Source organism: Capricornis sumatraensis, chromosome 7 (assembly GCF_032405125.1).
Source record: "Capricornis sumatraensis isolate serow.1 chromosome 7, serow.2, whole genome shotgun sequence".
Taxonomy (NCBI): Eukaryota; Metazoa; Chordata; class Mammalia; order Artiodactyla; family Bovidae; genus Capricornis; species Capricornis sumatraensis.
This window is the reverse complement of record NC_091075.1, coordinates 15,185,475-15,210,801: the sequence shown is the minus strand read 5'-3', so window position 1 is coordinate 15,210,801 and position 25,327 is coordinate 15,185,475. Positions and strand designations below refer to the sequence as shown.

The following is a 25,327-nucleotide window of genomic DNA, read 5'->3' as shown; positions in this document are numbered from 1 at the left end:
AACTGAGGATGCCTGCAATGGAATGAATAAAATTATTTTAAAGATTATGCATGGAATTTAGGCTGAGTGAGGAAAGAAATGAAAATGGACACAGTAAAGAGGTGAGCAGACTCTAGGTGTCAGGGACTGAAGGATTGTTGGATTTGGGTCAGGAGATTGGCAAGAGAGTAAATGGTAGTGAACAGATTCGATGCTTGAAGTTGAAATCCTGGAGGAAGATTCTGTTACTGGATATGACTGTGGAGAGAGTAGATGAGGTAGAGAGAAGGAAACATTATTGATAGAGAAGTCAGGATCCTGACAGTGGTTTTGGAAAAACCACCTTCATGTTTGTTGGAAAAAGTGGCAATAAACTAGAAGCAAAATCTTCAAGAGATGAGGATGGAATCTGAAAGATACAGGCTGATGACATCTGGAGATTTATGTAAAAGGAGAAGGAAAAATAGTTTTGAAGAGCAGTGAGGAGCAAGAAGCCTCAGCACAGCTCCACCAAGTCCAGTGGTTAACTGGGGCATGGGGGATAAATATAATATTATCACTTGAGTGGGCTTCAGGGAAGCAGGGGTTTTGAGTTTGTTAGAACAGAAAGGTTAAAAGGAATGTTCAGAGAAGAGATTTAAGGCACAGAGACACTGCTAATAACCACATGCATGTGTTCTAGAAGACCTTGTGTAGGAGTTTCAGAATATGGGAGGTAATCAGAGATGATCAGAAAAAGGGACGCATATGGGGGTTGCATTTGGAGGGATGAGGATTGACCTGGTGACTGGCATACACAAAGATACAGGGTATGGTAAGTTCTGTTAAATTTAGTTTATATAGTCCCAGCCAGATAGTGATGGTGAGATAGTGAAAGTTGCCTGGAAAAAGATATGAGGCAGTGGGGAGTCTAACCAGGAGCCCACAGAGCTCTGGAGTCCCGCCTTGATTTCGGCTGTGGAGGGTCAAGAGAGGGAAGATCTTTATCCAAACATGTATGCAATAGAGCTCTTCAGATACTCACAGCAGCCAAACACAGGTGGTGTGTGAAGTGAGGTGTATTTAGATGCCATTCTTGCTTAGTCATTTTTCTGCTTGGTTTCTTTCCTTGTGCCATTAAAAATCAGCCAGCTCTTCTGCAGTAGCTGAGGTTTTGCCCACTCCTGGTCTAACAGTCTCTTTCTTTGCTAATCACTAATTCCAGTCTTTTCCCACTCGTCTATAGACATTTCCCAGGCCTTGACCATGCCTGTCTACCCTCATAATTTTCTCTTTCTCCTGTGTGTGAGTGTGTTTTGATGATTGTAAAGGAGCAACCCCCAATCCTAGGATCTCTAGTCTTCAAAGTCTTCTCTTATGGATAAGGAGTAGGAAAGAAAAGGAAACCCTGTTTTCAGATGGCAACTTCTTCAGATTCTTAGAAATGAGGAAAACAGACATGTAGACGAGAATTCAGCAGCTCCATGTGGTTGTCCATTGAAATGGACATGATCGGGAGCTACCTGTCTGTTGATGAGCCTGTGTATGTACAGGTGTATAACTTGATGTAAGTGATTGATTTTAGTACCATACTGTTTTTTCTTCGGTCTCTTCCCTCAGAAATGAAAGGTCTTCAGGGTAGGATAAAAGAGTCTAAAATGCAGATGGACAAGGGCTCATAAGGGCACACCTTGGAAAAGGTAATGCCTGGCTCTTCCCTTCCTCTGACGCCCTTCACTACCACCACCACCACCAAAAAAAAGTTACCAACAATACAAAGAAGACAAGTACTTTGTGCAGGGTAGAGAGTGCGGTGAGGACAATCTGATATCAAACCCTGCACCTGATCATGTACACAAACCCATTGCTGGGGTGAGAGAAGGATGCTACTGCTCTTGGGAAAGAGGTTTATTGGAGAACCTGTGATGTGATATTTCTCTTAAGGAATGCAGGAAGACAGCAAAGGTGCCCATGGGAGGCGGGGGAGAGAGATAGGGATGGAAGGAAGCAATTTATCAGGGAGATGAGAATATATTTTCTCATCCAAAGCAACCAAAGAGAAGTTGCTTAAGAGGTTTGCTGTTCAAGTTCTCTTGAAATTATTAATTTGAAAAACAAACTAGCTATGATCTCTATAGCCTTTTTAAATGACTCCTTTTAGTGGGATTTTTATGTCTCTAAAGAAGGCACTATATCTTTATTAACCATTTGTATCCAGAGCTCACAATTTAGCAGAACGCAGAAAGAAATGAATGCACAACCCACAAACGGAAAACTTGGAACATTAACAGCATAGAAAGATTAAGGGGTTTAAAAAAGAGAAGTCCATGAAGTATAGCAATCGAAATGTGGTTACTGACTTATATGAACCAGCTCACAAAGAATGATTTATAAGCTAAAATTTAAGCTTCAGTGTTGTTTAGTGAAAAGGGCACTTTGCTGGAAGGACTGGCACACAATAGGTTTCCAATTAATATTCACTAAAGAATAATTGAATAAATATGGATATTGAGCCATTCTCCTAAATCATTCTGAATCTCATATTACCCCGTCATGAAATGGGAAATAATACCTGTGGTATTAAATAATACTTTATTGCGTGCCGGGTACATGCTCGTCACTGTCTATGTACTTTATATATGTAATAACCTTCACAGTGTAGTTCTCTTCCTCAAAGCAAGACTACTTTAGGCTCAAATGATATCAGAGAAAACCCACTGTGTTGCACACACTTATTCAGGGGACAAATTATGGCTGTGTCAGTTGCAGTTGGAGAGAAGTTAACAAAAATGTTGGGCTGGGCACAGTTACTGATTTCACTCAAGCTAGAGTAGCTGGACGGAGAAGGCAATGGCAACCCACTCCAGTACTCTTGCCTGGAAAATCCTATGGACGGAGAAGCCTGATGGGCTGCAGTCCATGGGGTTGCGAAGAGTCAGACACGACTGAGTGACTTCACTTTGACTTTTCACTTTCACGCATTGGAGAAGGAAATGGCAACCCACTCCAGGGTTCTTGCCTGGAGAATCCCAGGGATGGGGGAGCCTGGTGGGCTGCTGTCTATGGGGTCGCACAGAATTAGATATGACTGAAGTGACTTAGCAGCAGCAGCAGCAGCAGCAGAGTAGCTGGATGGACAAATTCTGGATAAATTCTAACAAGTGTATTCCTTCCAATATGATCAATATTGTCAGTATTCAGTTCAGGTAATTTATAATTCTCTGGGACATAGTAAAGCTTCTAATGCTTAGGAAGGTTCTTTTATTTTAATTGGAGGATAATTGCTTTACAACATTGTGTTGGCTCCTGCTGAACAACAGCCCCCATCAGTCATATATGCAGGGGCCTCCCTCTTGAGCTTCGTTCCCCTCTCCCATCCCACACCTCTAGGTCATCACAGAGCATCAGGCTGGGCTCCTTGTGTTACGTAGCAGCTTCCTACTACATGCTTCGTTTTACACATGATAGTGTATGATGTCTATGATACTTTCTCAATCAGTCCCGCCTCTCTCCTTCCCCTGCTGTGTCCACAGGTCTGTTCCCTATGTCTGCATCTCCATTTCTTCCCTGTAAACAGGTTCATCTGTACTCTTTTTCTAGATTCCATATATATATATATATATATATATATGCATTATTATATTTGTTTTTCTCTGACTTCTATAACAGGCTCTAGGTTCATTCACCTCACAACTGACTCAAATTTGTTTCTTTTTATGGCTGAGTAGTTCTTATCTTGCCTCCTCAAGCATCTGTTCTACTTTCTAATTTGAGCAACCCAAGTTTCATTAGGTTATGTTTACGAACCATCTCTCGAGGCCATATTTCCTCTACTTAGAGAAGGAGACTATTTTGAGAACCGTGAGAATATATCTGTATGCTTCAGGTTCAGAAATACTGCATTAAAAATTCATGTTCCTTTAAATGACCCTTGAGAATCAATCAAGAATATGAGAACAAGAAATTGCTAGATGGTATTTAATTAAATGTGATTATTCAGATGATCCAGCATATATGTCTATTAACTTTAAGATTGGCACTTGCATGAAAATGCCAAATTAAAAAATTTCTCAGAGAATTCAGAGATCCTTAAGAGCACATCCAAGGATTTCAGGTTGAGAGAAACCTCTTTAAGTATTTATCTCAGAGTCTGATTTGCTGGTATATATGTTAATGTTAACAACTTCAGCCTCAGAGAGTGCACTTTTCTTGATTGTATTTCCAAAGGCTAAAGGTGGATGTAATTGTCCCTGACTTGTCTGTGCACCTGTCGCATTTACTGACAAAATGCAGTTATTGGGTGAATTAAGCTAGTTCTTGTTTACCTCTGCATGGCACTTAATATTTATTAGCTCATTCATTGTAAGAACATTACTGGTGTCCTTCCTCTTGTTCCAGGTACTATGTTAGGTGTAGAGTTTACAAGGTTGAATAGATTTGACTGTTGTTCATGAGAAACCTTGTTTCTCATAGAAGATAAACAGGAAACACACAATACAATCAATTGTGAAAAGAAACAAATTTTGTGGTTGGGCAAAGGATAAAGCGACTAAGCCAGTGAGTGTATCTGAGACAAATCTGAAACTGATACCAAGTGCAAATTGCAGGAATAATTTTATTATGATGTAAAGCAGAGTGATGATGAGCTGCTTAGAAGACTGCTGTAAGCTAACTTTTGTTGTTTGAAGGTTCCCTCCTCTCTCTTGCTGTAGTCTTGTAGAGCCCAGAAAGCCAAATTTGGCTTATTTTTAATTAAAATTGTAAAATGGGGGGAGAGATGATTAATTATTAATTCCCTAATAACATTTCTAGATTTTTTTATGGGTACCTTGAAATGTAGACTTGGTACCTAGAATGATGCTTGGCATATAATGCATGTACAAAACTGTTTAAATAGTTGAATAATTGATATTCAGTTATTATTAATTATTGAATTTAAGCTTTCTCTAGTCTATATTAATATAAAACTCTGTGCCAGGTTTAACAGTAGCAGGACATGGCGCAACTGGAATGAACTGTGTGGGACCTTTTAAGGATCTGTTCTGTGTTACTTCCTTCCCTTGGAGATCCTGCCACTCTTTCCCTCTCTCACTTCAATTTTACCCTTTACCCCTGAATGCACATCCAATTCAGGCTGTCCTACTAGGGGAGTTTTTTCATTTCATTTTTTAAAAAAGAGATTGCTGGTTAATTCTGATGTAGACTCCTTCCCCTGCTTCTAATCTTGATAAATTCAATGTCAGAAGGAGAAGAGCCATGTTTTTAAAGTTTTCTGTCAAGGTGAGTTGATTGAAAAGTTAAATGAGTGATAAATATACAAGGGGAAGACTTGTATATTTATTCATCTCAAGGATACTTTCTTTAAGTTATCTGGAAATTATACTCTCATTACTTGTTATTTAAGAACCAAAGAATTTTATTACTGTATACAACTTAAAAGATCAACTACACTGAACCTGCTTAACCACCTAAGTTTGGCATGTACGTGACACAACAGTCTAGAACTCTTTATAGAATTCATTTCTAATTTTGACATATTTAGACATTGTAAGTGTAGAGGCCTAGAGGAAATCATTTTTCTCCTTAACTGCTGACTTATTATCAAAGGCTGAGATATTTTTATTCTAAAAAGTACCAAATAACAGTTGATGAGAAACTGAGGTCTAAAGGAAGTGAAATAAAATTATAATAAAGGGCCCATATAGTTTGCCTTTATCTTGATTGTAGGAGTGGAGTATTGTTTCTGAGCTAGAATCACCAGGTAGTTCATAACTCATAATGTTCCATTCAGGGTTAAATGAGTTTATGCAATTAAAAGGTTAGAGTCAAGCCTAAGACAAGGGTATAAATTTGAATAAGTTTTAGTTATTATTTAAATGATTTGCTGCTGACTTGTAATGTTTAAATTGCTTTAAACCATGATATTAGAATAAGTAGCTCAAGTAATTTTCTGTCTGTGAGTGTCACGGTAAATCAGCTGTCTTGCTTCAGCACAAGTCAGATACTAAAATAATTTATCATTTCTTACAAAATTAAATTAACCAAAGACCATGTGAAAATGATATTTAAGTTTAGAGAGTTAAAACTCAGAAGTAAAATAGCAGTTCTTTGAATTATTGACAGGATGGCTACTAAAGGACCAGGTTCCCATCTGCTTTTTGGGGGTTCATTAGGATTCTAAAAAAATAAAAATGAGGCTTCCCAGGTGGCTAAGTGGTAAAGAATCCACCTGCCAATGCTGTAGACAGGGGTTCAATTCCTGGGTTGGGAAGAACTACTGAAGCAGAAAATGGCAACCCACTCCAGTATTCTTGTCTGGGAAATCCCATGGACAGAGAAGCCTGGTGGGGTGCAGTCCATCGGGCTGCAAAGAGTTAAACATGTCTGAGTGAGTGACTGAGCACACACACACTCGCACACACATAGACAGCAGTGCGTTAAACACGTGTGTGTGTGTATGTGTGTGTCTAAGCACACAGAATTCAAAATACTTTTTAAAATAATCATTTCTGTTTAAATTAATAATTTTCCCAGCCCAGGTAAACATTATGGGTTAGACCCCAAACACTCAAGACTGGTTTGCACATGCTGTGCTGTGGGCTTTAAAGATGGAGAAAGGGGCCACCAGCCAAGGAATGCAGGTGGCCTCTAGAAGCTAGAAAAGGCAAAGAAACCGTTCTACCCTAGAACCTCTGGAAGGAATACAGTGCTGCTGACACCATGATTTTAGCCCAGTGAAATTCGATTTCAACATCTGACTTCGAGAATGCCATTTGCTTGCGGTCCATTTCATGAAAGAAAAAATACTCAGTTCAGCTCATCATCCTTCAGCCAAATGTCTGTGATAGAAAACAGAAGGAAAGACTTAGGAATATGTGTGAATTTATTACTACTTGCATCTAACCTACTCTTGCATGTTACTTCATAGATTCCAGACAACAGAAACATACATTATTTTATGTTCTCTTCTAAGTAGCTATCTGAAGTAAGCAGAATGGAAATGTCCCCATTTTATACTAGTGAAGTAACTAAATTATATTGTCAGTAATAAGAGAGACAGGATTGGGTCCCTAACATGTGTCTTGTCTACTATACCACAACCCTTCTTAGAACTCAAAATGTGGATGTCATTTAACTGTGATTCTGCCAGTATTTTCAAAATAAAGAAATCTTGTTTGTGCAAATGTCATTTATTTTATTTACATCACAACACTCATCTAAAATGAAAATTACTTTTGAAATTTCATGAAATTTCTGAAATTTTATTTCATAAAATTCGAGTAGACATATCATAAAAACCATTTTTCTTTTAGAATGATCATTTTATCAGCTTTTTAACTTACTTGTTGGTCTGAAACAACATCTTGTTTTCCCAAGATGCTCTCATGTTTCGGGTCTTCAAGCTTTTCTTGTAATGTAGAGCAGTGTGCGTGTACACATACACACACAAACACAGGTGCACACTGCATGCACACCCAATGTAGATGTGTGCACATGTGTTCAGTTCAGTTGCTCAGTCATGTCTGACTTTTTGCAACCCCATGGACTGTAGCACGCCAGGCTTCCCTGTCCATCACCAGCTCCCGGAGCTTACTTAAACTCGTGGCCATCGAGTCGGTGATGCCATCCAGCCATCTCATCCTCTGTTGTCCCCTTCTCCTCCCACCTTCAATCTTTCCCAGCATCAGGGTCTTTTCAAATGAGTCAGTTCTTCACACAGGTGGCCAAAGTATTGGAGTTTCAGTTTCAGCATCAGTCCTTCCAATCAATATTCAGGACTGATCTCCTTTAGGATGGACTGGTTGGATCTCCTTGCAGTCCAAGGGACTCTCAAGAGTCTTCTCCAACACCACACTTCAAAAGCATCGATTCTTCGGCGCTCAGCCTTCTTCACTGTCCAACTCTCACATCCATATATGACCACTGGAAAAACCATAGCCTTGACTAGATGGACCTTAGTGCACAAAGTAATGTCTCTGCTTTTTAATATGCTGTCTAGGTTGGTCATAACTTTCCTTCCAAGGAGCAAGCATCTTTTAATTTCATGGCTGCAGTCACCATCTGCAGTGATTTTGAAGCCCCCGAAAATAAAGTCTGTCACTGTTTCCAGTGTTTCCCCATCTATTTCCCATGAAGTGATGGGACCAGATGCCATAATCTTAGTGTCCTGAATGTTGAGCTTTAAGCCAACTTTTTCACTCTTCTCTTTCACTTTCATCAAGAGGCTCTTTAGTTCTTCACTTTCTGCCATAAGGGTGGTGTCATCTGCATATCTGAGGTTATTGATATTTCTCCCGGCAATCTTGATTCCAGCTTGTGTTTCTTCCAGTCCAGCGTTTCTCATGATGTACTCTGCATATAAGTTAAGTTAAATAAGCAGGGTGACAATATACAGCCTTAACATACTCCTTTTCCTATTTGGAACTAGTCTGTTGTTCCATATCCAGTTTTAACTGTTACTTCCTGACCTGCATACAGATTTCTCAAGAGGCAGGTCAGGTGGTCTGGTATTCCCATCTCTTTCAGAATTTTCCACAGTTGATTGTGATCCACACAGTCAAAGGCTTTGGCATAGTCAATAAAACAGAAATAGATGTTTTTCTGGAACGCTCTTGCCTTTTCAACAATCCAGCGGGTGTTGGCAATTTGATCTCTGGTTCCTCTGCCTTTTCTAAAAGCAGCTTGAATATCAGGAAGTTCACCTTTCACATATTGCTGAAGCCTGGCTTGGAGAATTTTGAGCATTACTTTACTAGCATGTGAGATGAGTGCAATTGTGCGGTAGTTTGAGCATTCTTTGGCATTACCTTTCTTTGGGATTGGAATGAAAACTGCCCCTTTCCAGTCCTGTGGCCACTGCTGAGTTTTCCAAATTTGCTGGCATATTGAGTGCAGCACTTTCACGGCACCAACTTTCAGGATTTGAAATAGCTCAACTGGAATTCCATCACCTCCACTAGCTTTGTTCATAGTGATGCTTTCTAAGGCCCACTTGACTTCATATTCCAGGATGTCTGGCTCTAGATGAGTGATCACACCATTGTGATTATCTGGGTCGTGAAGATCTTTTTTGTACAGTTCTTCTGTGTATTCTTGCCACCTCTTCTTAATATCTTCTGCTTCTGTTAGGTCCATACAATTTCTGTCCTTTATCAAGCCCATCTTTGCATGAAATGTTCCCTTGTTATCTCTAATTTTCTTGAAGAGATCTCTAGTCTTTCCCATTCTGTTGTTTTCCTCTATTTCTTTGCATTGATTGCTGAAGAAGGCTTTCTTATCTCTTCTTGCTATTCTTTGGAACTCTGCATTCAGATGTTTATATCTTTCCTTTTCTCCTTTGCTTTTTGCCTCTCTTATTTTCACAGCTATTTGTAAGGCCTCCCCAGACAGCCATTTTGCTTTTTTGCATTTCTTTTCTATGGGGATGGTCTTGATCCCTGTCTGCTGTATAATGTCACGAACCTCATTCCGTAGTTCATCAGACACTCTATCTATCAAATCTAGACCCTTAAATCTATTTCTCACTTCCACTGTATAATCATAAGGGATTTGATTTAGGTCATACCTGAATGGTCTAGCGGTTTTCCCTACTTTCTTCAATTTGAGTCTGAATTTGGTAATAAGGAGTTCATGATCTGAGCCACAGTCAGCTCCTGGTATTGTTTTTGTTGACTGTATAGAGCTTTTCCATCTTTGGCTGCAAAGAATATAATCAATCTGATTTCGATGTTGACCATCTGGTGATGTCCATGTGTAGAGTCTTCTCTTGTGTTGTTGGAAGAGGGTGTTTGCTATGACCAGTGCATTTTCTTGGCAAAACTCTATTAGTCTTGGCCCTGCTTCATTCCGCATTCCAAGGTCAAATTTGCCTGTTACTCCAGGTATTTCTTGACTTCTTACTTTTGCATTCCAGTCCCCTATAATGAAAAGGACATCTTTTTTGGGTGTTAGTTCTAAAAGATCTTCTAGGTCTTTATAGAACCGTTCAACTTCAGCTTCTTCAGCGTTACTGGTTGGGTCATAGACTTGGATTATCATGATATTGAATGGTTTGCCTTGGAAACGAACAGAGATCATCCTGTCGTCTTTGAGACTGCATCCAAGTACTTCATTTCAGTCTCTTTTATTGACCATGATGGCTACTCCATTTCTTCTGAGGGATTCCTGCCCGCAGTAGTAGATATAATGGTCATCTGAGTTAAACTCACCCATTCCAGTCCATTTTAGTTCACTGATTCCTAGAATGTCGACGTTCACTCTTGCCATCTCTTGTTTGACCACTTCCAATTTGCCTTGATTCATGGACCTGACATTTCAGGTTCCTATGCAATATTGCTCTTTACAGCATCGGACCTTGCTTCTATCACCAGTCACATCCACAGCTGGGTATTGTTTTTGCTTTGGCTCCATCTCTTCATTCTTTCTGGAGTTATTTCTCCACTGATCTCCAGTAGCATATTGGGCACCTACTGACCTGGGGAGTTCCTCTTTCAGTATCCTATCATTTTGCCTTTTCATACTGTTCATGGGATTCTCAAGGCAAGAATACTGAAGAGGTTTGCCATTCCCTTCTCCAGTGAACCACATTCTGTCAGACCTCTCCACCATGACCTGCCTGTCCTGGGTTGCCCCATGGGCATGGCTTGGTTTCATTGAGTTAGACAAGGCTGTGGTCCTAGTGTGATTAGATTGACTAGTTTTCTGTGAGTGTGGTTTCAGTGTGTCAGCCCTCTGATGCCCTCTTGCGACACCTGCCATCTTACTTGGGTTTCTCTTACCTTGGGCGTGGTTTATCTCTTCACGGCTGCTCCAGCAAAGCGCAGCCGCTGCTCCTTACCTTGGATGAGGGGTATCTCCACACCACTGCCCTTCCTGACCTTCAACGTAAAGCATGAGTTTGGAAATCAGATCTAAGTTTGAGTTTTTTGTCTTCCTCTTCTTAACGGTAAGGATCTTTGAGGCAAGTCCCTTGGCGTCTTAGGGTTTTAGTATCTTCATCTGTAAAATATTATAATGTGATATAATATATGTTCAGTGTAGAATATAATAATGATATTTATGTCATAAGCTTATCTTTCATTCATTAAGTATTTATATCTCAGCTCCGATAATATTTTCATTGTACTTGGTAAGATTTTGAAGGATTTCTGCAACTCTTTCTTCTCTCAGGTAACTCACCATCATATTTAGTGTCATTCTCTATCTTTGGGGATTTTACAATAGAAACATTTGATAGGGCTGGACAGGGGAGACGGACCAGCGGCCGTAAAGGGAGCTACCAGCTAGGGGTGCTAGATAGGCCTTCCACTATGGTTGAAATGGAGATCCAGAAACAGGCTTTATAAAGTAGTATCTTCAAAGCACTTATATTCTCACTTTTCCCTATAAAGTTATCAATGAGTCACTAAATTTCAAGCCTCATTGTAAATATTTTTAAATTAAAGACTCAGTAAATCCTCATAAATATTTATCATTTGGGAATTAAAAAGAAAGTCTTTAGGATTTGAGAATAACTCACTAACAAAACAATATTCCTCTTGGATTATCCCTAGCTTGATTTACTTATTAAATCAGAAATCTTTGGACATCAAGACACAGTGTTGTTCAATTGCTCAGTCGTGTCCGACTCTTTGTGACCCCGTGGACTACAGCCCGCCAGGCTTCCCTGACCTTCATCATCTCCTGGAGCTTGTTCAAACTCATGTCCATTGAGTCAGTGATGCCATCTTGTCTCTCTGTCATCCCCTTTTCCTCCTGCCTTCAGTCTTTCCCAGCATCAGGGTCTTTTCAGATAGACACCTCTTCACATCAGATGGCCGAAATATTGGAGCATCAGTCCTTCTGATGAATATTCAGGATTGATTTCCTCTAGGATTGACTGGTTTGATCTCCTTACAGTACAAGGGACTTAGTACAAGACTTGACTACAGTACAAGAGTCTTCTCCAGCATCACAGCTCAAAAGCATCAATTCTTCTACACAGTAAAACCAGTTAAACTGATAAAGATGACACATGCTTTACTTTTCCTTGTTTTCGTGAAAACTGAATACATTCTTAATTCTGTCACACAGTGAGTACTCTTAGTTTAGAGCAGCCACCGTGAAAGAGATGGGAAAGGTGCAGATAGATTCTGGATGAGTTTTCCGAGTGGGAAGTGGATTGGGAATATGTAAACAGTCTTTTTCATTTTGAGTTTGATTTTTTTCTTCCCATTATAGGTGATTCCTTTTATCAGTGTCATTTATGCTAATGGCAGAGTAAAACTCTAAATGGTGGTGTTTTATTTACTAAGTTGTGTTTGACTCTTTGTGACCCTTTGGACTGTAACCCACCAAATTCCTTTGTCCATGGGATTTTCCAGGCAAGAATACTGGAATGGGTTGCTGTTATCTTCTCAAGAGGATCTTCCTGACCCAAGCATCTCCTGCTTGGCAGGTAGATTCTTTACCACTGAGCCACTTGGGAAGCTTGAAACAGTAAATAGCATTTCACAGTTATTTGCATCTCTATATGTTGGCATTTAGTTGCTTTTGAAAAGAGCTCCTGGTTTAGTGTCTCTGACACAGGAATCCCATTAAGAGTGGGGGTGGGATGGAGGTTAGGGACCAAGTTTTGCTTTCTCCTGTTATTTGCCTTTTGATGTATCCATCTTTTTCCTTTAATATTTTTCAATAACTCATATTTATTTGCAATTGCCTCCTTTCAGATATTTAACTATTAATGTTATTAAGGAAGTTATATAAGTTAGTTTTACTTTTCAAACAGATTGAAGAACCTTTAACTCTACATGTAAGATTTGCAAAGTAGAATAGACAGAGATTTGAAAAAGTCATGGACAAGTATATGTTAGCGCAGAAGCAATTTTCAGTAGTTTAATAATGAATATTTCAGGGCTCTTTGGGGCTGGAAACTATGCCATGGGTCCTCCCTTAGCACCTAGCATCTAGAGCTGATCACTTGGTCGGAACTTAGCAAATGCTTGTTGATTAGCTGCTAAGTTTGTATTAATTACAGTTTTGTCCTAGGATGCTAAACAGTTTAATGGATTTCAATGCTTTTAACATTCAGTTATGTTTAGCTGTCCTTCTTGAATCTGTTCCTCAACTTTTAGAAATGGATTAATCTATGCATATTCTGTATGTGTCAGAAATGTAAACAATGGTCAGTGGCTCTATAAAATTTTATTGACTGTTTTACCTGGGTTTTCATCCACTAGTTTTATATGATCATGGAAAAGCAGTCAATGGGCAAAATATCTCATAAAATCAGTAAGAGAAATGGAGAATAGAGCTGATTGTAAAATTTAATTGTAAATAAAATAGTACAATATTACTTTAAAAGTGCTAATCAAAAGAGGTAACTCTGTCCTTCGATTAATGTACACATGGTTGTTTCAAAGTAGTGGTAAGATCTTATTTTTTAACTATGTGGTATATTTAGTCATTTTAATGATATTATATAGAAATAGCATTAATCCAAAAGTTGTGTAGATCAGGGTGATGTCTTGCTTGGGATTCACAGATGTATAAGCCCAATCAGTATTTTGCTCTCAGTAAGCCAGCTCAATGAATATTTTTTCATTGTTTCAAAAGACAAGTTCATATTTTTTTGCTTATTCCTTTTTCTCAAGTTCATATTCTTTTATCAACATTAACTTACATAAAGCCAATGTCAAAGAGTTATCAACAGTAGCCTGTTTTGGTTGGTCCGTATTCAGGATGCCGCCACAGTAAAGACATCAGCTGGCGGGTCAGCCTCACAATTCCTGGATCCACAAGGACCCCTGGTCGTGGGCCCTGGTTCCAACAGCCAGGCGAGGGCAGCAAGGAATGCTTGAAAGAGATGGAGGCAGAGATGGCCCTGTTTCAGCAGGCAGCTCTGGGGCTCTGGCAACCAGAATCCCGACTATATACCTGCTTCACCCGCAGTCCCCATAGGAGAAGCAATGCAGGTCCCAGCAGTTCCAGCGGCCTGCCCAGTGATGGCAACCCACACCTACTGGCAGGCCCACACCTACTGGCAGGCCCATATCTACTAGCAGGCTGCGCCAGTTCCGGGCAGCCGTTGTAGCCGCAGTGGTTCCTCCCAGGGTGGATGACCCTCTGTTTGTGGACTTGGGTACGTTTAGCCATGGTCATTGGAGTCACCTGGACAGTCCAGTGGCTTGAGACGCCCTATTTCTGCCACCAGCATCTGTGGCCACCTCGCCCGAGGGCTCCTCTCCTGCATCCAGCCCTAATCCCCCGTATGCTACAGTGAGCATCATCTACTCTTTCCTCTCCAGCAGGTGGTCCTCACCCCATGGCCTTGCAGCTCCATCACTAGGCCCACGTGGGCCTCCTTTTCTGCCTGGGCCATCCCTGGACTACCTCTAACACTGCTTCCAATGGCTTGGAACCCTGGGCCCCTTCTCTGGGTTCCACGGCTGCTCTGAGACCTCTCTTAGAAGAGCCAGCAGCGCCTCAAGAGGTGGTCATTGGTTTGGGATTAATCCTGAAAGAGAAGGAAGGGGCAGTGATGATATTTACTTCTTTGCCTCTTTGAATCAAAACCATTGGAAATTAGTCTCTGTGAAATTAAGAGCTTCAAGCTAATGCAAAAAGAGAGAAAATGTTAGGATCAGAGTCTGTCTATCCTCTGGGTTTTATTCTTGCTTAATATCAGCAATGGTATGCCTCATCATCACTCCACTTCTTAGCCTTGTTGCTTTCTCCTTTCAGAATGGACTCAATGCGCTTCACCTGGCTGCCAAGGAAGGCCACGTGGGGCTAGTTCAGGAGCTGCTGGGAAGAGGATCTGCTGTGGACTCTGCCACCAAGGTAATGTTTGTGCTGGTCATATTTATCTCATGGTAAAGAGGAAACAATTTAAACCTTCTTTTCCCTGGCTGTATATTTCAGAGGTTTGCAGGAATACCAAGATTCTTCACAATGCAGAACTGAAATTGAAACCTCTGTTCATTAAATCTTGCAGAGTTTGAATTGTTTCCTTTAGGGGCTTAACAGAGACTAAAGAATTCTGTATCTTTAGCTTTTAATATTTTATCTTTTATTTTCTCATTTGATTCACATAGAGACTAGATTAATATAATCCTCTATAGACAAAAGCACCTATTTTCCCAAGATTAATTCATTTTTAAAAATAAATTGACATAGTAAACTACTTGATGGAAATGAACAAGTAATTTTCATGCTTTCAGTAAGTTGTTATAACTTAATATATTCCTTGGTAGAGAATATACAGATACTTTATACTCTAATGGAAGAGAGATTTTTGATCATAGGTTAAAATATTAGGGCAAAACTAGATTTTTGTCACTATAATGTGTATTTGTAAAGAAATTGAGCTCATTTTTAAAGGCGTTTATAAGATGCTCAGTACACTAGTACCTGTTACTTGTTGATGCTGTTTTTGGTGAAATATATTTGAACTTTGGGGGATCATTTCAGAAACAAGTATTTTAAAAAATATCATCAGTGGTGACAAATCTTTATCTTTAGGAGGTGAAAATTTAATTTGAAAAAAAAACAAAAAACAAACCCATAGCCAATCAGAGTCAAGCCTGTTGACTAGGGCTGAAGTATGACAATTTGATTGTGTTTGACGCAGAGAGAGGCTTGCAGGCACCCCAGCCCCCAGCTGGGTCATTAGCCTAGTCAGGAATAGACAAAAAGAGTGCTGGAGTAAATTAGAAATATGACCATTTAACCCGAATTTCTAATACCTCATACATAATTGCCAAAATGTGGACTGACACTACCCCCAGTGTAATATACAGCAGTTCCAGTGGAAATATAAAAACAAAATCAAGTGAAAAACTCTTTGGCAATTCCAAAGAAGTTAAAATATAAGTTCACCATATGCAAGAAATTGCTTACTTTTAAGTCTAAAGAGAGAGTAAACATTTTTAACGTTTCTCTTGAGAACGTCAAATAAATGTTAAATATTTAAAGAATGTAAATTTGTCATTTTCTTCACCACTTAAAATTCCTAGGTTTCTCTACATAATGAAGTGAATTCAGATAAACTCTTTTTTTTAGTTAACTTTATCTTTAGGGTAGGACTTTTTTTGTTGTTGATTAAATAACATGAATGGTAATATTGTCACTCATACACATGTATGCACACGTGTCCCAAATTATTTACTTCAGTAAGATCTCAAGTCTTTCCATGTTCTTAACATTAAACCAGGATTGTACAGAATAGAGAAGGGAAATGTTGTATAGGATGGCCAATGTTTTGATGGTAAAAATTATTTTTTCCCTAGCTGGGCTGCTATCTTAACAGAATAACAAGTTTTAAGCACTTGAAATGTGCTTTAATCAGCAAAATTAAAAATATCTGTACATTTTGATTTCTACAAGGTTTAGAAGCCTCCAACATCTTTTATTTTGTTTCAAAACAGAAAGGAAATACTGCTCTTCACATTGCATCTTTGGCTGGACAAGCAGAAGTTGTCAAAGTTCTTGTCAAGGAAGGAGCCAACATTAATGCACAGTCTCAGGTATTACATTCTGATTTTCTATAATGTAGAAAAATTTAAATTAACCTTGTGAAATTGATTTAATATGTTTAGCCAGCTATTGGGTACATAAATTTACTATAAACACTCTGTGATTTATTTCAGCCAAGTTATTTTACTAACTCATACCATTTCTGATTTTCCTTATGTATCATCATCTTTCTCTTTTTTTCTAGCTTCTTTCCTTTTCTTTTTATTTTGGTTGACATTGTTATATTAATTTCTGCTATACAGAAAAGTGATTCAGTTTTACATATATTTGTATACATTCTTTTTCATATTCTTTTCCATGGTTTATCGTAGTATATGAATATAGATCTCTATGCTGTTTAATGGGACCTCGTTGTTTATCCATCTAGAGATGTAATAGTTTGCATCTGCTAATTCTGGATTCCCAATCCATCCTTCCCCCTCCTCCTTAGCAACCACAAGTCTGTTCTCTGTCTGTGAATCTTTTTTGTTTTGTAGATACGTTCATTTGTGTCATATTTTAGATCCTACATATAAGTGATATCATACGGTATTTGTCTTTCTCTCTCTGACTTATTTCACTTAGTACATCATCTTCCTGTTAATATAACTTGAAAATTTGACAAGTTCACAGTCTATCATTGTCTTTAAGTGCATTAAAAAATGATATAGTGTTTTTCCTTGAATGTAACATCTGTGAAAGATGAATTATTCATGCAAGTTATATCACTCTATAAAGTATTTTCTTTCCTTAAATTAAAAAAACTTATCAAAAAATTAGTAGTCCAGTGGAGAATCTGCTATAAAGTGGGAATCATACTCCTTTGGGTAGTTTCATGTCAAATGTGGGCTTTACAGATCTCCTTAGGGAAATAGGAAAATTCGAGACCCATAGCCTTATGGTGCATGTAATACTAATTATAGGGTATAGAGAATGATAATCTTAAAATGAAACTAATTACAATTTTAAAATAATAATCAAAATGCACCATACTACAGACTTGATCCCTGTTTTTTTCTGGTTGAAAGGCTGAGAAAATGTTGCTTTGCCAAAAGCTTTATCCTTAGTTTCTATTATATATTTATGCAGAATTTGAGGTACATATCTTTCAAATCCGTTCGTTCTGTTTTTAAAGTTTTTAGCCTTTCTAATAACATAGACCACACCAGAGGTGTTATTGGCAAAATAAACCAGTTCCTCTCTGTCCATTCCTTGGGTTAATCTCTCCAGGTTGCCTTTGAAGACCTTTGTACAGGAATACATATTACCTGTACTCTTCATTGATTCATCACGCAGACATGGCTCTGCTTGTATAAATGACTCAAGTTCTGGACCCAGAAACACTAGTGGGTGGAATTTAAAATCAGCCCTATTTTCTTTGACCTTAACTGTAGGGAAGAATCTGTTGAAATTACAATAGATAAAACATTATCAATTTTTATCTCTATACCATACTGTTTTGAATAACTACATTTCCCTTTATAATTCACGTTTTTAGTTAAGTGTGTATCAGTATTTTAACACTTATTGAGAATATGCCATATTCTAAAATCTTTGTTAAATGAAATTCTTTAAAATAATCGGTATCATTGTAAATAACTCTAGTATATTCTATAAAGTATAATGGCACCTTGGGCTTAGAGACATAGGACACTGCAAAATTGACTGCTCCAAAGTAAGGGATAAAAACTTTTCTTCATGCATGTTGATGTTTGGTAGAAACCAGCACAGTACTGTAAAGCAATTATTCTTCATTTAAAAATAAATACATTAAAAAATTTAAAAAAAAAAAAACAAGCAAACTTTTCTTCATAGCTAGAGAATATCTTTTGGCTTTAGAGCAGAGTTTCACAAACTTTAGCCAGCATCACCTGCATGACTTGTTAAAACACCTGTTTCTGGGCCACACCTCAGAGCTTCTGATTCAGTTCAGATGAGGGACCTGAGAATTTTCATTTCTTACATATTCTCAGGTAATGCTGATGTTGCTGATCTAGGGACCACACTTTGAGAACCTCTGCTTTGGAGAGAATGTAAGAGAAAACTGAGTGTAAGGATATTGCAGTAAGATTGTCTAAATACAGATTCAACTGCATATAATAAATCAGTAGTCTGTGACCTTAAAAAAAGCATGGAAACAGAAGCCCTCCTTTGCCCATAGGAGGTTGCTTTTGATGGAGAGTTCACATATATGTTGGTACTGTATATCTATCCAAAGAACTTGCCTACTTTCCTCGAAATGGTCAACTAAGCATAGTAATTTCACATAAGCGGACAGGTGTCAAATGCTGTAAGGTAAAAACTTGTTAAAAGTTATATCAGTTATTTTACTGTCTGTTAGATATTATATGCTTTGAAACTTTTCAAAGAAAACAAACCATTTAATCAGTGATTTGCTTTCAGTGTCAATGAGGCTGTTCTTTATAGTCACACCATGCCAGATTATAACAGATCTTAAAGGAAATTTTGTATTGTCTTTGAGATTAAAATAATTTTTATTTGTCTGTATTCAGTTAACTCAATTTAGGTTTATAATGTAGGGAATCCTGACGGATAGCTTCACACTAATTTCTATATTTTCATATATTTTTGTGAGAAAGTTTTAGAGTAAGAAAAATTCATAATTAAAATTTAGTTTTTCGAATGCCTAAGTCATTTGATAAGATCTATAACACTATTTGATATATTAAATTTAGGTAGCCATCACTACCAATTAACAAAAATTATTATAACAGAATATTTTATAATTTATAATTGAACTTAAAATGCTGGGATTTATGTAAAACAGACTGATTATTTGCCATGTGTGTGAGCAAATTGCAAAGGCATCATTTTAAGGATTGTTGAAGGAGAATGTGAGCCCTTCTCCATGCATGATTCTTGTCAGTGGAGGGTTGTTAAGGTACAGATTTCTTGTGTGAGAACAGTGAATGTCAGGTGAATCAGTAGGGACTGTGCTTATGATAGCTGGACACTCACTCCCTTTTGAGAACCATAAAAAGAGCATAGGAATCCCAGATGTATAATGTTAAATCCTGAATTTTGTACTTAAATTACGTCTTCTACTTTTTTTGTGAGAACCTAATGCATGGCGAATGCAGAATAGCCTGTTACTATAGCGTCATGCACTGTAGTTTGCCTTTGACAAACTTCTGAGTTATTTGGAAATGGAGCACTAAGGTTATTGTTGAATTGGGAAAGTAGGAAACTCTGAAAGGCTCCATGGAGCCATCACTGAATCAACATTTACAGACTCTTAGGTTATGGAGATGTATGCCTCTATGGATTCTTATGTATTCTCTACATAAACAGTGATCCATGGAAGGCTTACCTTCATATGGCACTGTGCCACGTTTCGTAGGTAGTATCCTTCATTCAAGAAGAATTCCAGAAAACCAGCGGGAACAATTTAAGTGTTTTAAGTAGAACTGTGTGATGGATACAAAAACAGTCACCAACTGATTCTTTGTTCAGCAGTGGTAGCGGTGTGGTCTCTACTGAGTCAGTTCTTGGTGTGATTTTAATCCTTGCCTTGACCATGTAGCTCCTTGGCTTGGTTCTTTGGTCTTCTGGATTTAGTGGCGTGAAGATCTCAGCAAGACCTCAGTTCTACCTTCACTACAGACCCCAGAGGATAATTTTTTTCTTCTGGCTGAAATCCTGTTAAGGTCTAAATAAGCTGATTCTCTTGAAGCAGAATCCCTACAAAAGGTTTAATATGAAAAAATTTTAACTAGTATTTGTTGTATAAATAGACAACAATATATAAATGTTATATCTTTGCAGAAAGTTCAAAACATGAACATGTGCTATTTCTACAAAGATATGTGGCCTGAGAAATCTCTCCTATTTAATTTCCTCTATCAAAATGTGTTAACAGAGAAACATTTCTCTATCAACTCTTGTTCCTCATATAAGTGTATGTTTTTAGATCTTTATTATAGTCTCTATATATAAAATTATTAAACTAAGAATGCTGCTGCTGCTAAGTCACTTCAGTCGTGTCTGACTCTGTGCAGCCCCGTAGAGGGCAACCTACCAGGTTCCCTGGTCCCTGGGATTCTCCAGGCAAGAACACTGGAGTGGGTTTCCATTTCCTTCTCCAGTGCATGAAAGTGAAAAGTGAAAGTGAAGTCGCTCAGTCGTGTCCAACTCTTAGCGACCCATTCGACTCATTCCGTAGTTCATTAGGCACTCTTTCTATCAGATCTAGGCCCTTAAATCTATTTCTCACTTCCACTGTATAATCATAAGGGATTTGATTTAGGTCGTACCTGAATGGTCTATAAAATTGTTAGTTGAAGTGTACCACATGATAATTGGTTATATATATTCTTTGTGAAAGGATACCCCCACAAGGCATCAAGTTAATTAACAATCCATCACCTCAAATATTTCTTCCTTCCTTCCTCTCTGTCTTCCCTTCCCTTCTTTCTCTCTTCCTTCATCCCTCCCTTCCTCCTCTTTTTTCTTTCTTTCTTCCCTTCCTTCTTTCTTTTATAAGAACATTTAAGTTCTATTCTCTTAGCAAATTTACATTATACAAGTGTTATCAGCTATAGCCACCATGTTATACTTTAGCTCCTCAAACTTTATTCACCTTATAATTGAAATTTCATACCCTTTTACCAACCTCTGTTTCTCTCATCCCCCAGCTCCTGGCAGCTACTTTCCTTCCCTCTGTTTGTATGAGTTTGGCTTTTTTCTTTTAGATTGCACATATAAGTGACACCGTGTGGTGTTTCTCTTTCTCTGTCTGACTTACTTCATTTAGCATGATTTCCTCCAGTGACCTGTTCTCTTAAAGAAGGGAGTTAATATTACTATTAGGGATAAGAGGAGATAGTGTGTGCTACGGCAAGATGAAGTAGCTCGTGCATGAGCCTAAAATAAACCTGAGGGTTAAAACATTAGGGAAAATGAGATATATATGAAGCCTGAGAGAGAAAGTGAGAGCCTATGGGACCCTGTGAACCATGTTGAGGACTTTGTTTTAAGCTATTTGTCCTAAGCCCAGTGTGAGGTGGAGATGGGGGATAACATGAGACTTAGGTTTTGGAAAGGTCACCTGGTGCAGTTAGAGAACAACTGGGAGGGAGACAGGACAGATGCAGAGCAAACTGTTTGGAGATGATCGCAGAGGCCGACTCTAGCCAATAGGTGATGTTAGCTCAGAGTGGAGTGCTTGCTGGTGCTTTGGGTCATGGAGAACGGGAACTGCTTTCAAGGAGATACAGGACCTCGTTCATCACTTGGTCATGGTGGCATAAAGTAGGTGAGGAAGAGGATGGTGACAGTGATGGCTTTTGGATTTCCCGTCTGTCAGCCACTATGGGTGGTGATGCAGTCCCTTGATAAAGAGGACGCTGGATAAGGACAAGGTTTTGTTTTTGTTGTCAGGGGTGGGGTGGGTAAAGAACATGAGTTTTAGGTGCTAGTGAGACATCCAAGAGGAGGTTTTAATGGGAAGCTGGAGCTGCAAGTCTGGCGTTCAGAGAATTCTGGAATGAAATGAAGACATTTATGGGTCATCTGACAGATATAGTTATTGAAGCAGCGGACTTCAATGAGACTGCCAAAGCAGTGAAGCCAGGGAGAGGTAGAGGAGGGTGTAGGTTTCAAAGACATTTTTCATATTGAAGAAAACTTGGGACATAGGGCCAAAAACTGTAAAAATGTTATAGTAATTGTCTTGAGGATTCTGGGTCCTTAATATAAAGTGAGTGAAAAATAGTACATTTTGAAGAATTAGAATGAGAACCATTTAAGACCAGTGTAATGAGCACTTGATTTAAAGTTGGACAGACTTCAGTTTAACAGTGATTAAGAGCATCAACTCAGGAGTCATAATCTAGAATCCTGAATCCTGCTTCACTGACTAACCTTGTGATTTTGAGCAAGTTCCTTACCATATTTGTGTCTGGGTTTACTTATCTGTAAAACAGGAGTAACTATACTACATAAATCTAGGATTATTATGAGGATTGAAGTATGTAGCACAATCCACGGTACATTGTTGTTGTTATTTTTATTCTTTTTGTTGTTGGCTTCATGGGCATGGGAAGGATATTGCTCTATGTGGGAAGCAATGGTTCAGTTGTTACTGATTCATTAGGTCCTAAATTACTTTCCCTCTTTTTATTAAATTTATTGATTCTTAGGAATAAAAACATAAGGTGCAATCTAAGTTTGCATTCACAAGTCAAGCATAGTGTAAAAGAGAGGAGAGCAGGGTAAGGACCACTGAAAGAAACCTGGGAACCACTGAAAACCAAAAAAAAAAAAGAGAGAGAGAGAGAAGCCAAGAGAAAACCCAAAATATGAAACTATATCAAGGCCTTTTAAACAGATCAGAGATTTGCAACTTATACACCTACTTCAGTTCTGATTAAAAAGTGGTTCTTGTATCAATGTGCACACCATGTATTGTATATAATGACAAACATTCTAACAGTCATGAGTTTGTTAGTTGTGCCAGTTTATAACTCAGACATTTGATAAACTGGACCAACTGCAAAGACTTTGGAGATGGCCCATCTTTTCCTTTATTCTAATGTGTCATTCATTAGCAGTTAAACAGCTTTGCAGTTTGGAGCTAGGTTCAGTATCCTATAGAGAAGGAAATGGCAACCCACCCCAGTTTTCTTGCCTGGGGAATCCCATAGACAGAGTAGCCTGGCAGGCACCAGTCCATGGGGTCGCAAAGAGTCGGACAGGACCGAGTGACTGCCACTCACTCCCTCATTCAGTGTGTTACACCTTACATGGATACTGTGGTGTTTTTTCTATTTTATGAAATTGTTTTGAAGAGCTTTTGACCTTCTGTATTCACTGTATTTAGTGCTTTAGCAAAAACAGTAGAGGTAATAGGGTGGGGACAGTATTCTATTTGGAGGGTAAGTCTCCTCTAATGAGCTATTAAGCATTTGCTTTATTTGGGGGCTGTGAGTTCCTAACATTCTCTCCTTATTATGTCCCTCACCAATTATTATAGTTTAGAAGTGAAAGAGTAGTATTAGAGACAGCCTATCTCTAGCACTAATTATAGGAATCTGAGGTCTACAGAGCCAAGTGTCTTACCCAAAGTCATATTGGTGTCACTTGTCTTCTGATATCTGGTTAAATACTCCATGTGATTTGAGTGTCTAGCTATCTATCTTAACAGGTAACATGTGAATTTATTCTTATTGTAAACAATCAAAACAATGTCAAAGTATACTTAAAAAGCACTAATTCCCATTTCCCAGCTACCATGCCCTTCCTCAGAAGGAATTATTTTTCTGGTTTCTTTCTATGCGGTTAAACTCTCTTTATACTATTGATACATTATAATACTTCATAAGTAATTGCATTTTTATTGGCCCTTCATGGAATTTTTTAGGTATGTGTGTCTGAAACTCTGAAGAGCACAAGGAAATTTATTGAGAATATTGTATGATTCCTTGCTGCATTATTTGTACAGAGATCAGCCATTTCTTCATTTTGTAGAGAGGAAATTGAGAGTTTAGATAACACTCATGGTTTCAGTGATTTTGTTTATATCCCAAACATTGATTAATTATATAACCATAATTGAAGATGAAAATTAGCATCTACCTTATGGATTAATTTTTTAAACTTTCATATTTGGTACAATTCCTCATAATTCTTTTCAAGTGTTATTCTAACCAATATCTTTAAAAAAATTTTATTTACTTACTGTTGACTGTGCTGGGTCTTTATTGCTGTGCACCGGCTTTCTCTGGTAGTAGTGAGTAGAGGGTTATTCTTCACTGCAGTGCGCAGGCTTCTTACTGTGGTAGCTTCTCTTGTCACAGAGCACGGGTTCTAGGTGCATGGGCTTCAGTAGCTGCAGCTTGCGGGCTTAGTTGCCCTGCAGCATGAGGAATCTTCATGGACCAGGGACTGAACCCATATCCCCTGCACTGGCAGTCAGATTCTTAACCGCTGGACCACCAGGGAAGTCCTCTAACTAATATCTTAAGTATTCATTTATTTTTTTATTTGGGAAGATTTGCAGCACCAAATATGCAAGAGGCCTGGGTTCAGTCCCTGGGTTGGGATGATCCCCTGGAGAAGGGAATGGCAACTCACTTCAGTGTTCTTGCCTGGAGAATCCCAGGGACAGAGGAACCTGGCGGGCTACAGTCCAGGGGCCACAAAGAGTTGGATATGACTGGGTGACTAACACACACACACACACATACAAGCAGTGCCCAATAATGTACTGCACATGTAAAACACTACAAATTTATATGTAAATATATTACACCTTTGGGGCTTCCCAGGTGGCGCTAGTGGTAAAGAACTTGACATGGATTTGATCCCTGGGTCTGGAAGGTCTCCTGGAGAAGAGCATGGCAACCCACTCCAGTGTTCTTGCCTGGAGAATCCCACGGACAGAGGAGCCTGCTGGACTATAGTCCATAGGGTCACAAAGAGTCAGACACGACTGAAACGACTTAGTACTGGAACATATTACAGTGTTAACTATAGCTTAACTACTTATGTGTTATAACTGAAATCTTCGGATTGTTTCTACTTTTTATGTCCACTCTTGAATCCATGAAATCAAATACATGTTTTTAAGATATTAAAATTTCCCATGACCACTTTTGACATTGCATAGGTAGGCAGCATAGGGAAGTGGATGAGAATACAAATTCTGAAGTGAGATTATCAAACTCTTCTACTTTCTACTCATGTAACCATGCTTCAGTGTCTCCTTCTCTAAAGTGAAAGTGAAAGTGAGCCGCTCAGTCATGTCTGACTCTTTGCGACCCCATGGACTGTAGCCTACCAGGTTCCTTTGTCCATGGGATTTTCCAGGCAAGAATACTGGACTGGGTTGCCATTTCCTTCAGCAAGAGATCTT

The 25,327-nt window shown here is 38.6% G+C and overlaps 1 protein-coding gene across 2 annotated transcripts in view; it reads left to right on the top strand.

Moving 5' to 3' along the window:
- Positions 1–25,327, top strand: part of ANK2 (ankyrin 2) — a 247,787-nt gene that overhangs the window by 47,578 nt on the left and 174,882 nt on the right. For both annotated transcript variants that reach the window (XM_068974921.1, XM_068974920.1), the window contains exons 3-4: positions 14,680–14,778; positions 16,365–16,463. In XM_068974921.1, coding sequence (XP_068831022.1) covers positions 14,680–14,778; positions 16,365–16,463 — 198 coding nt within the window. The remainder of the gene's footprint in view (positions 1–14,679; positions 14,779–16,364; positions 16,464–25,327) is intronic.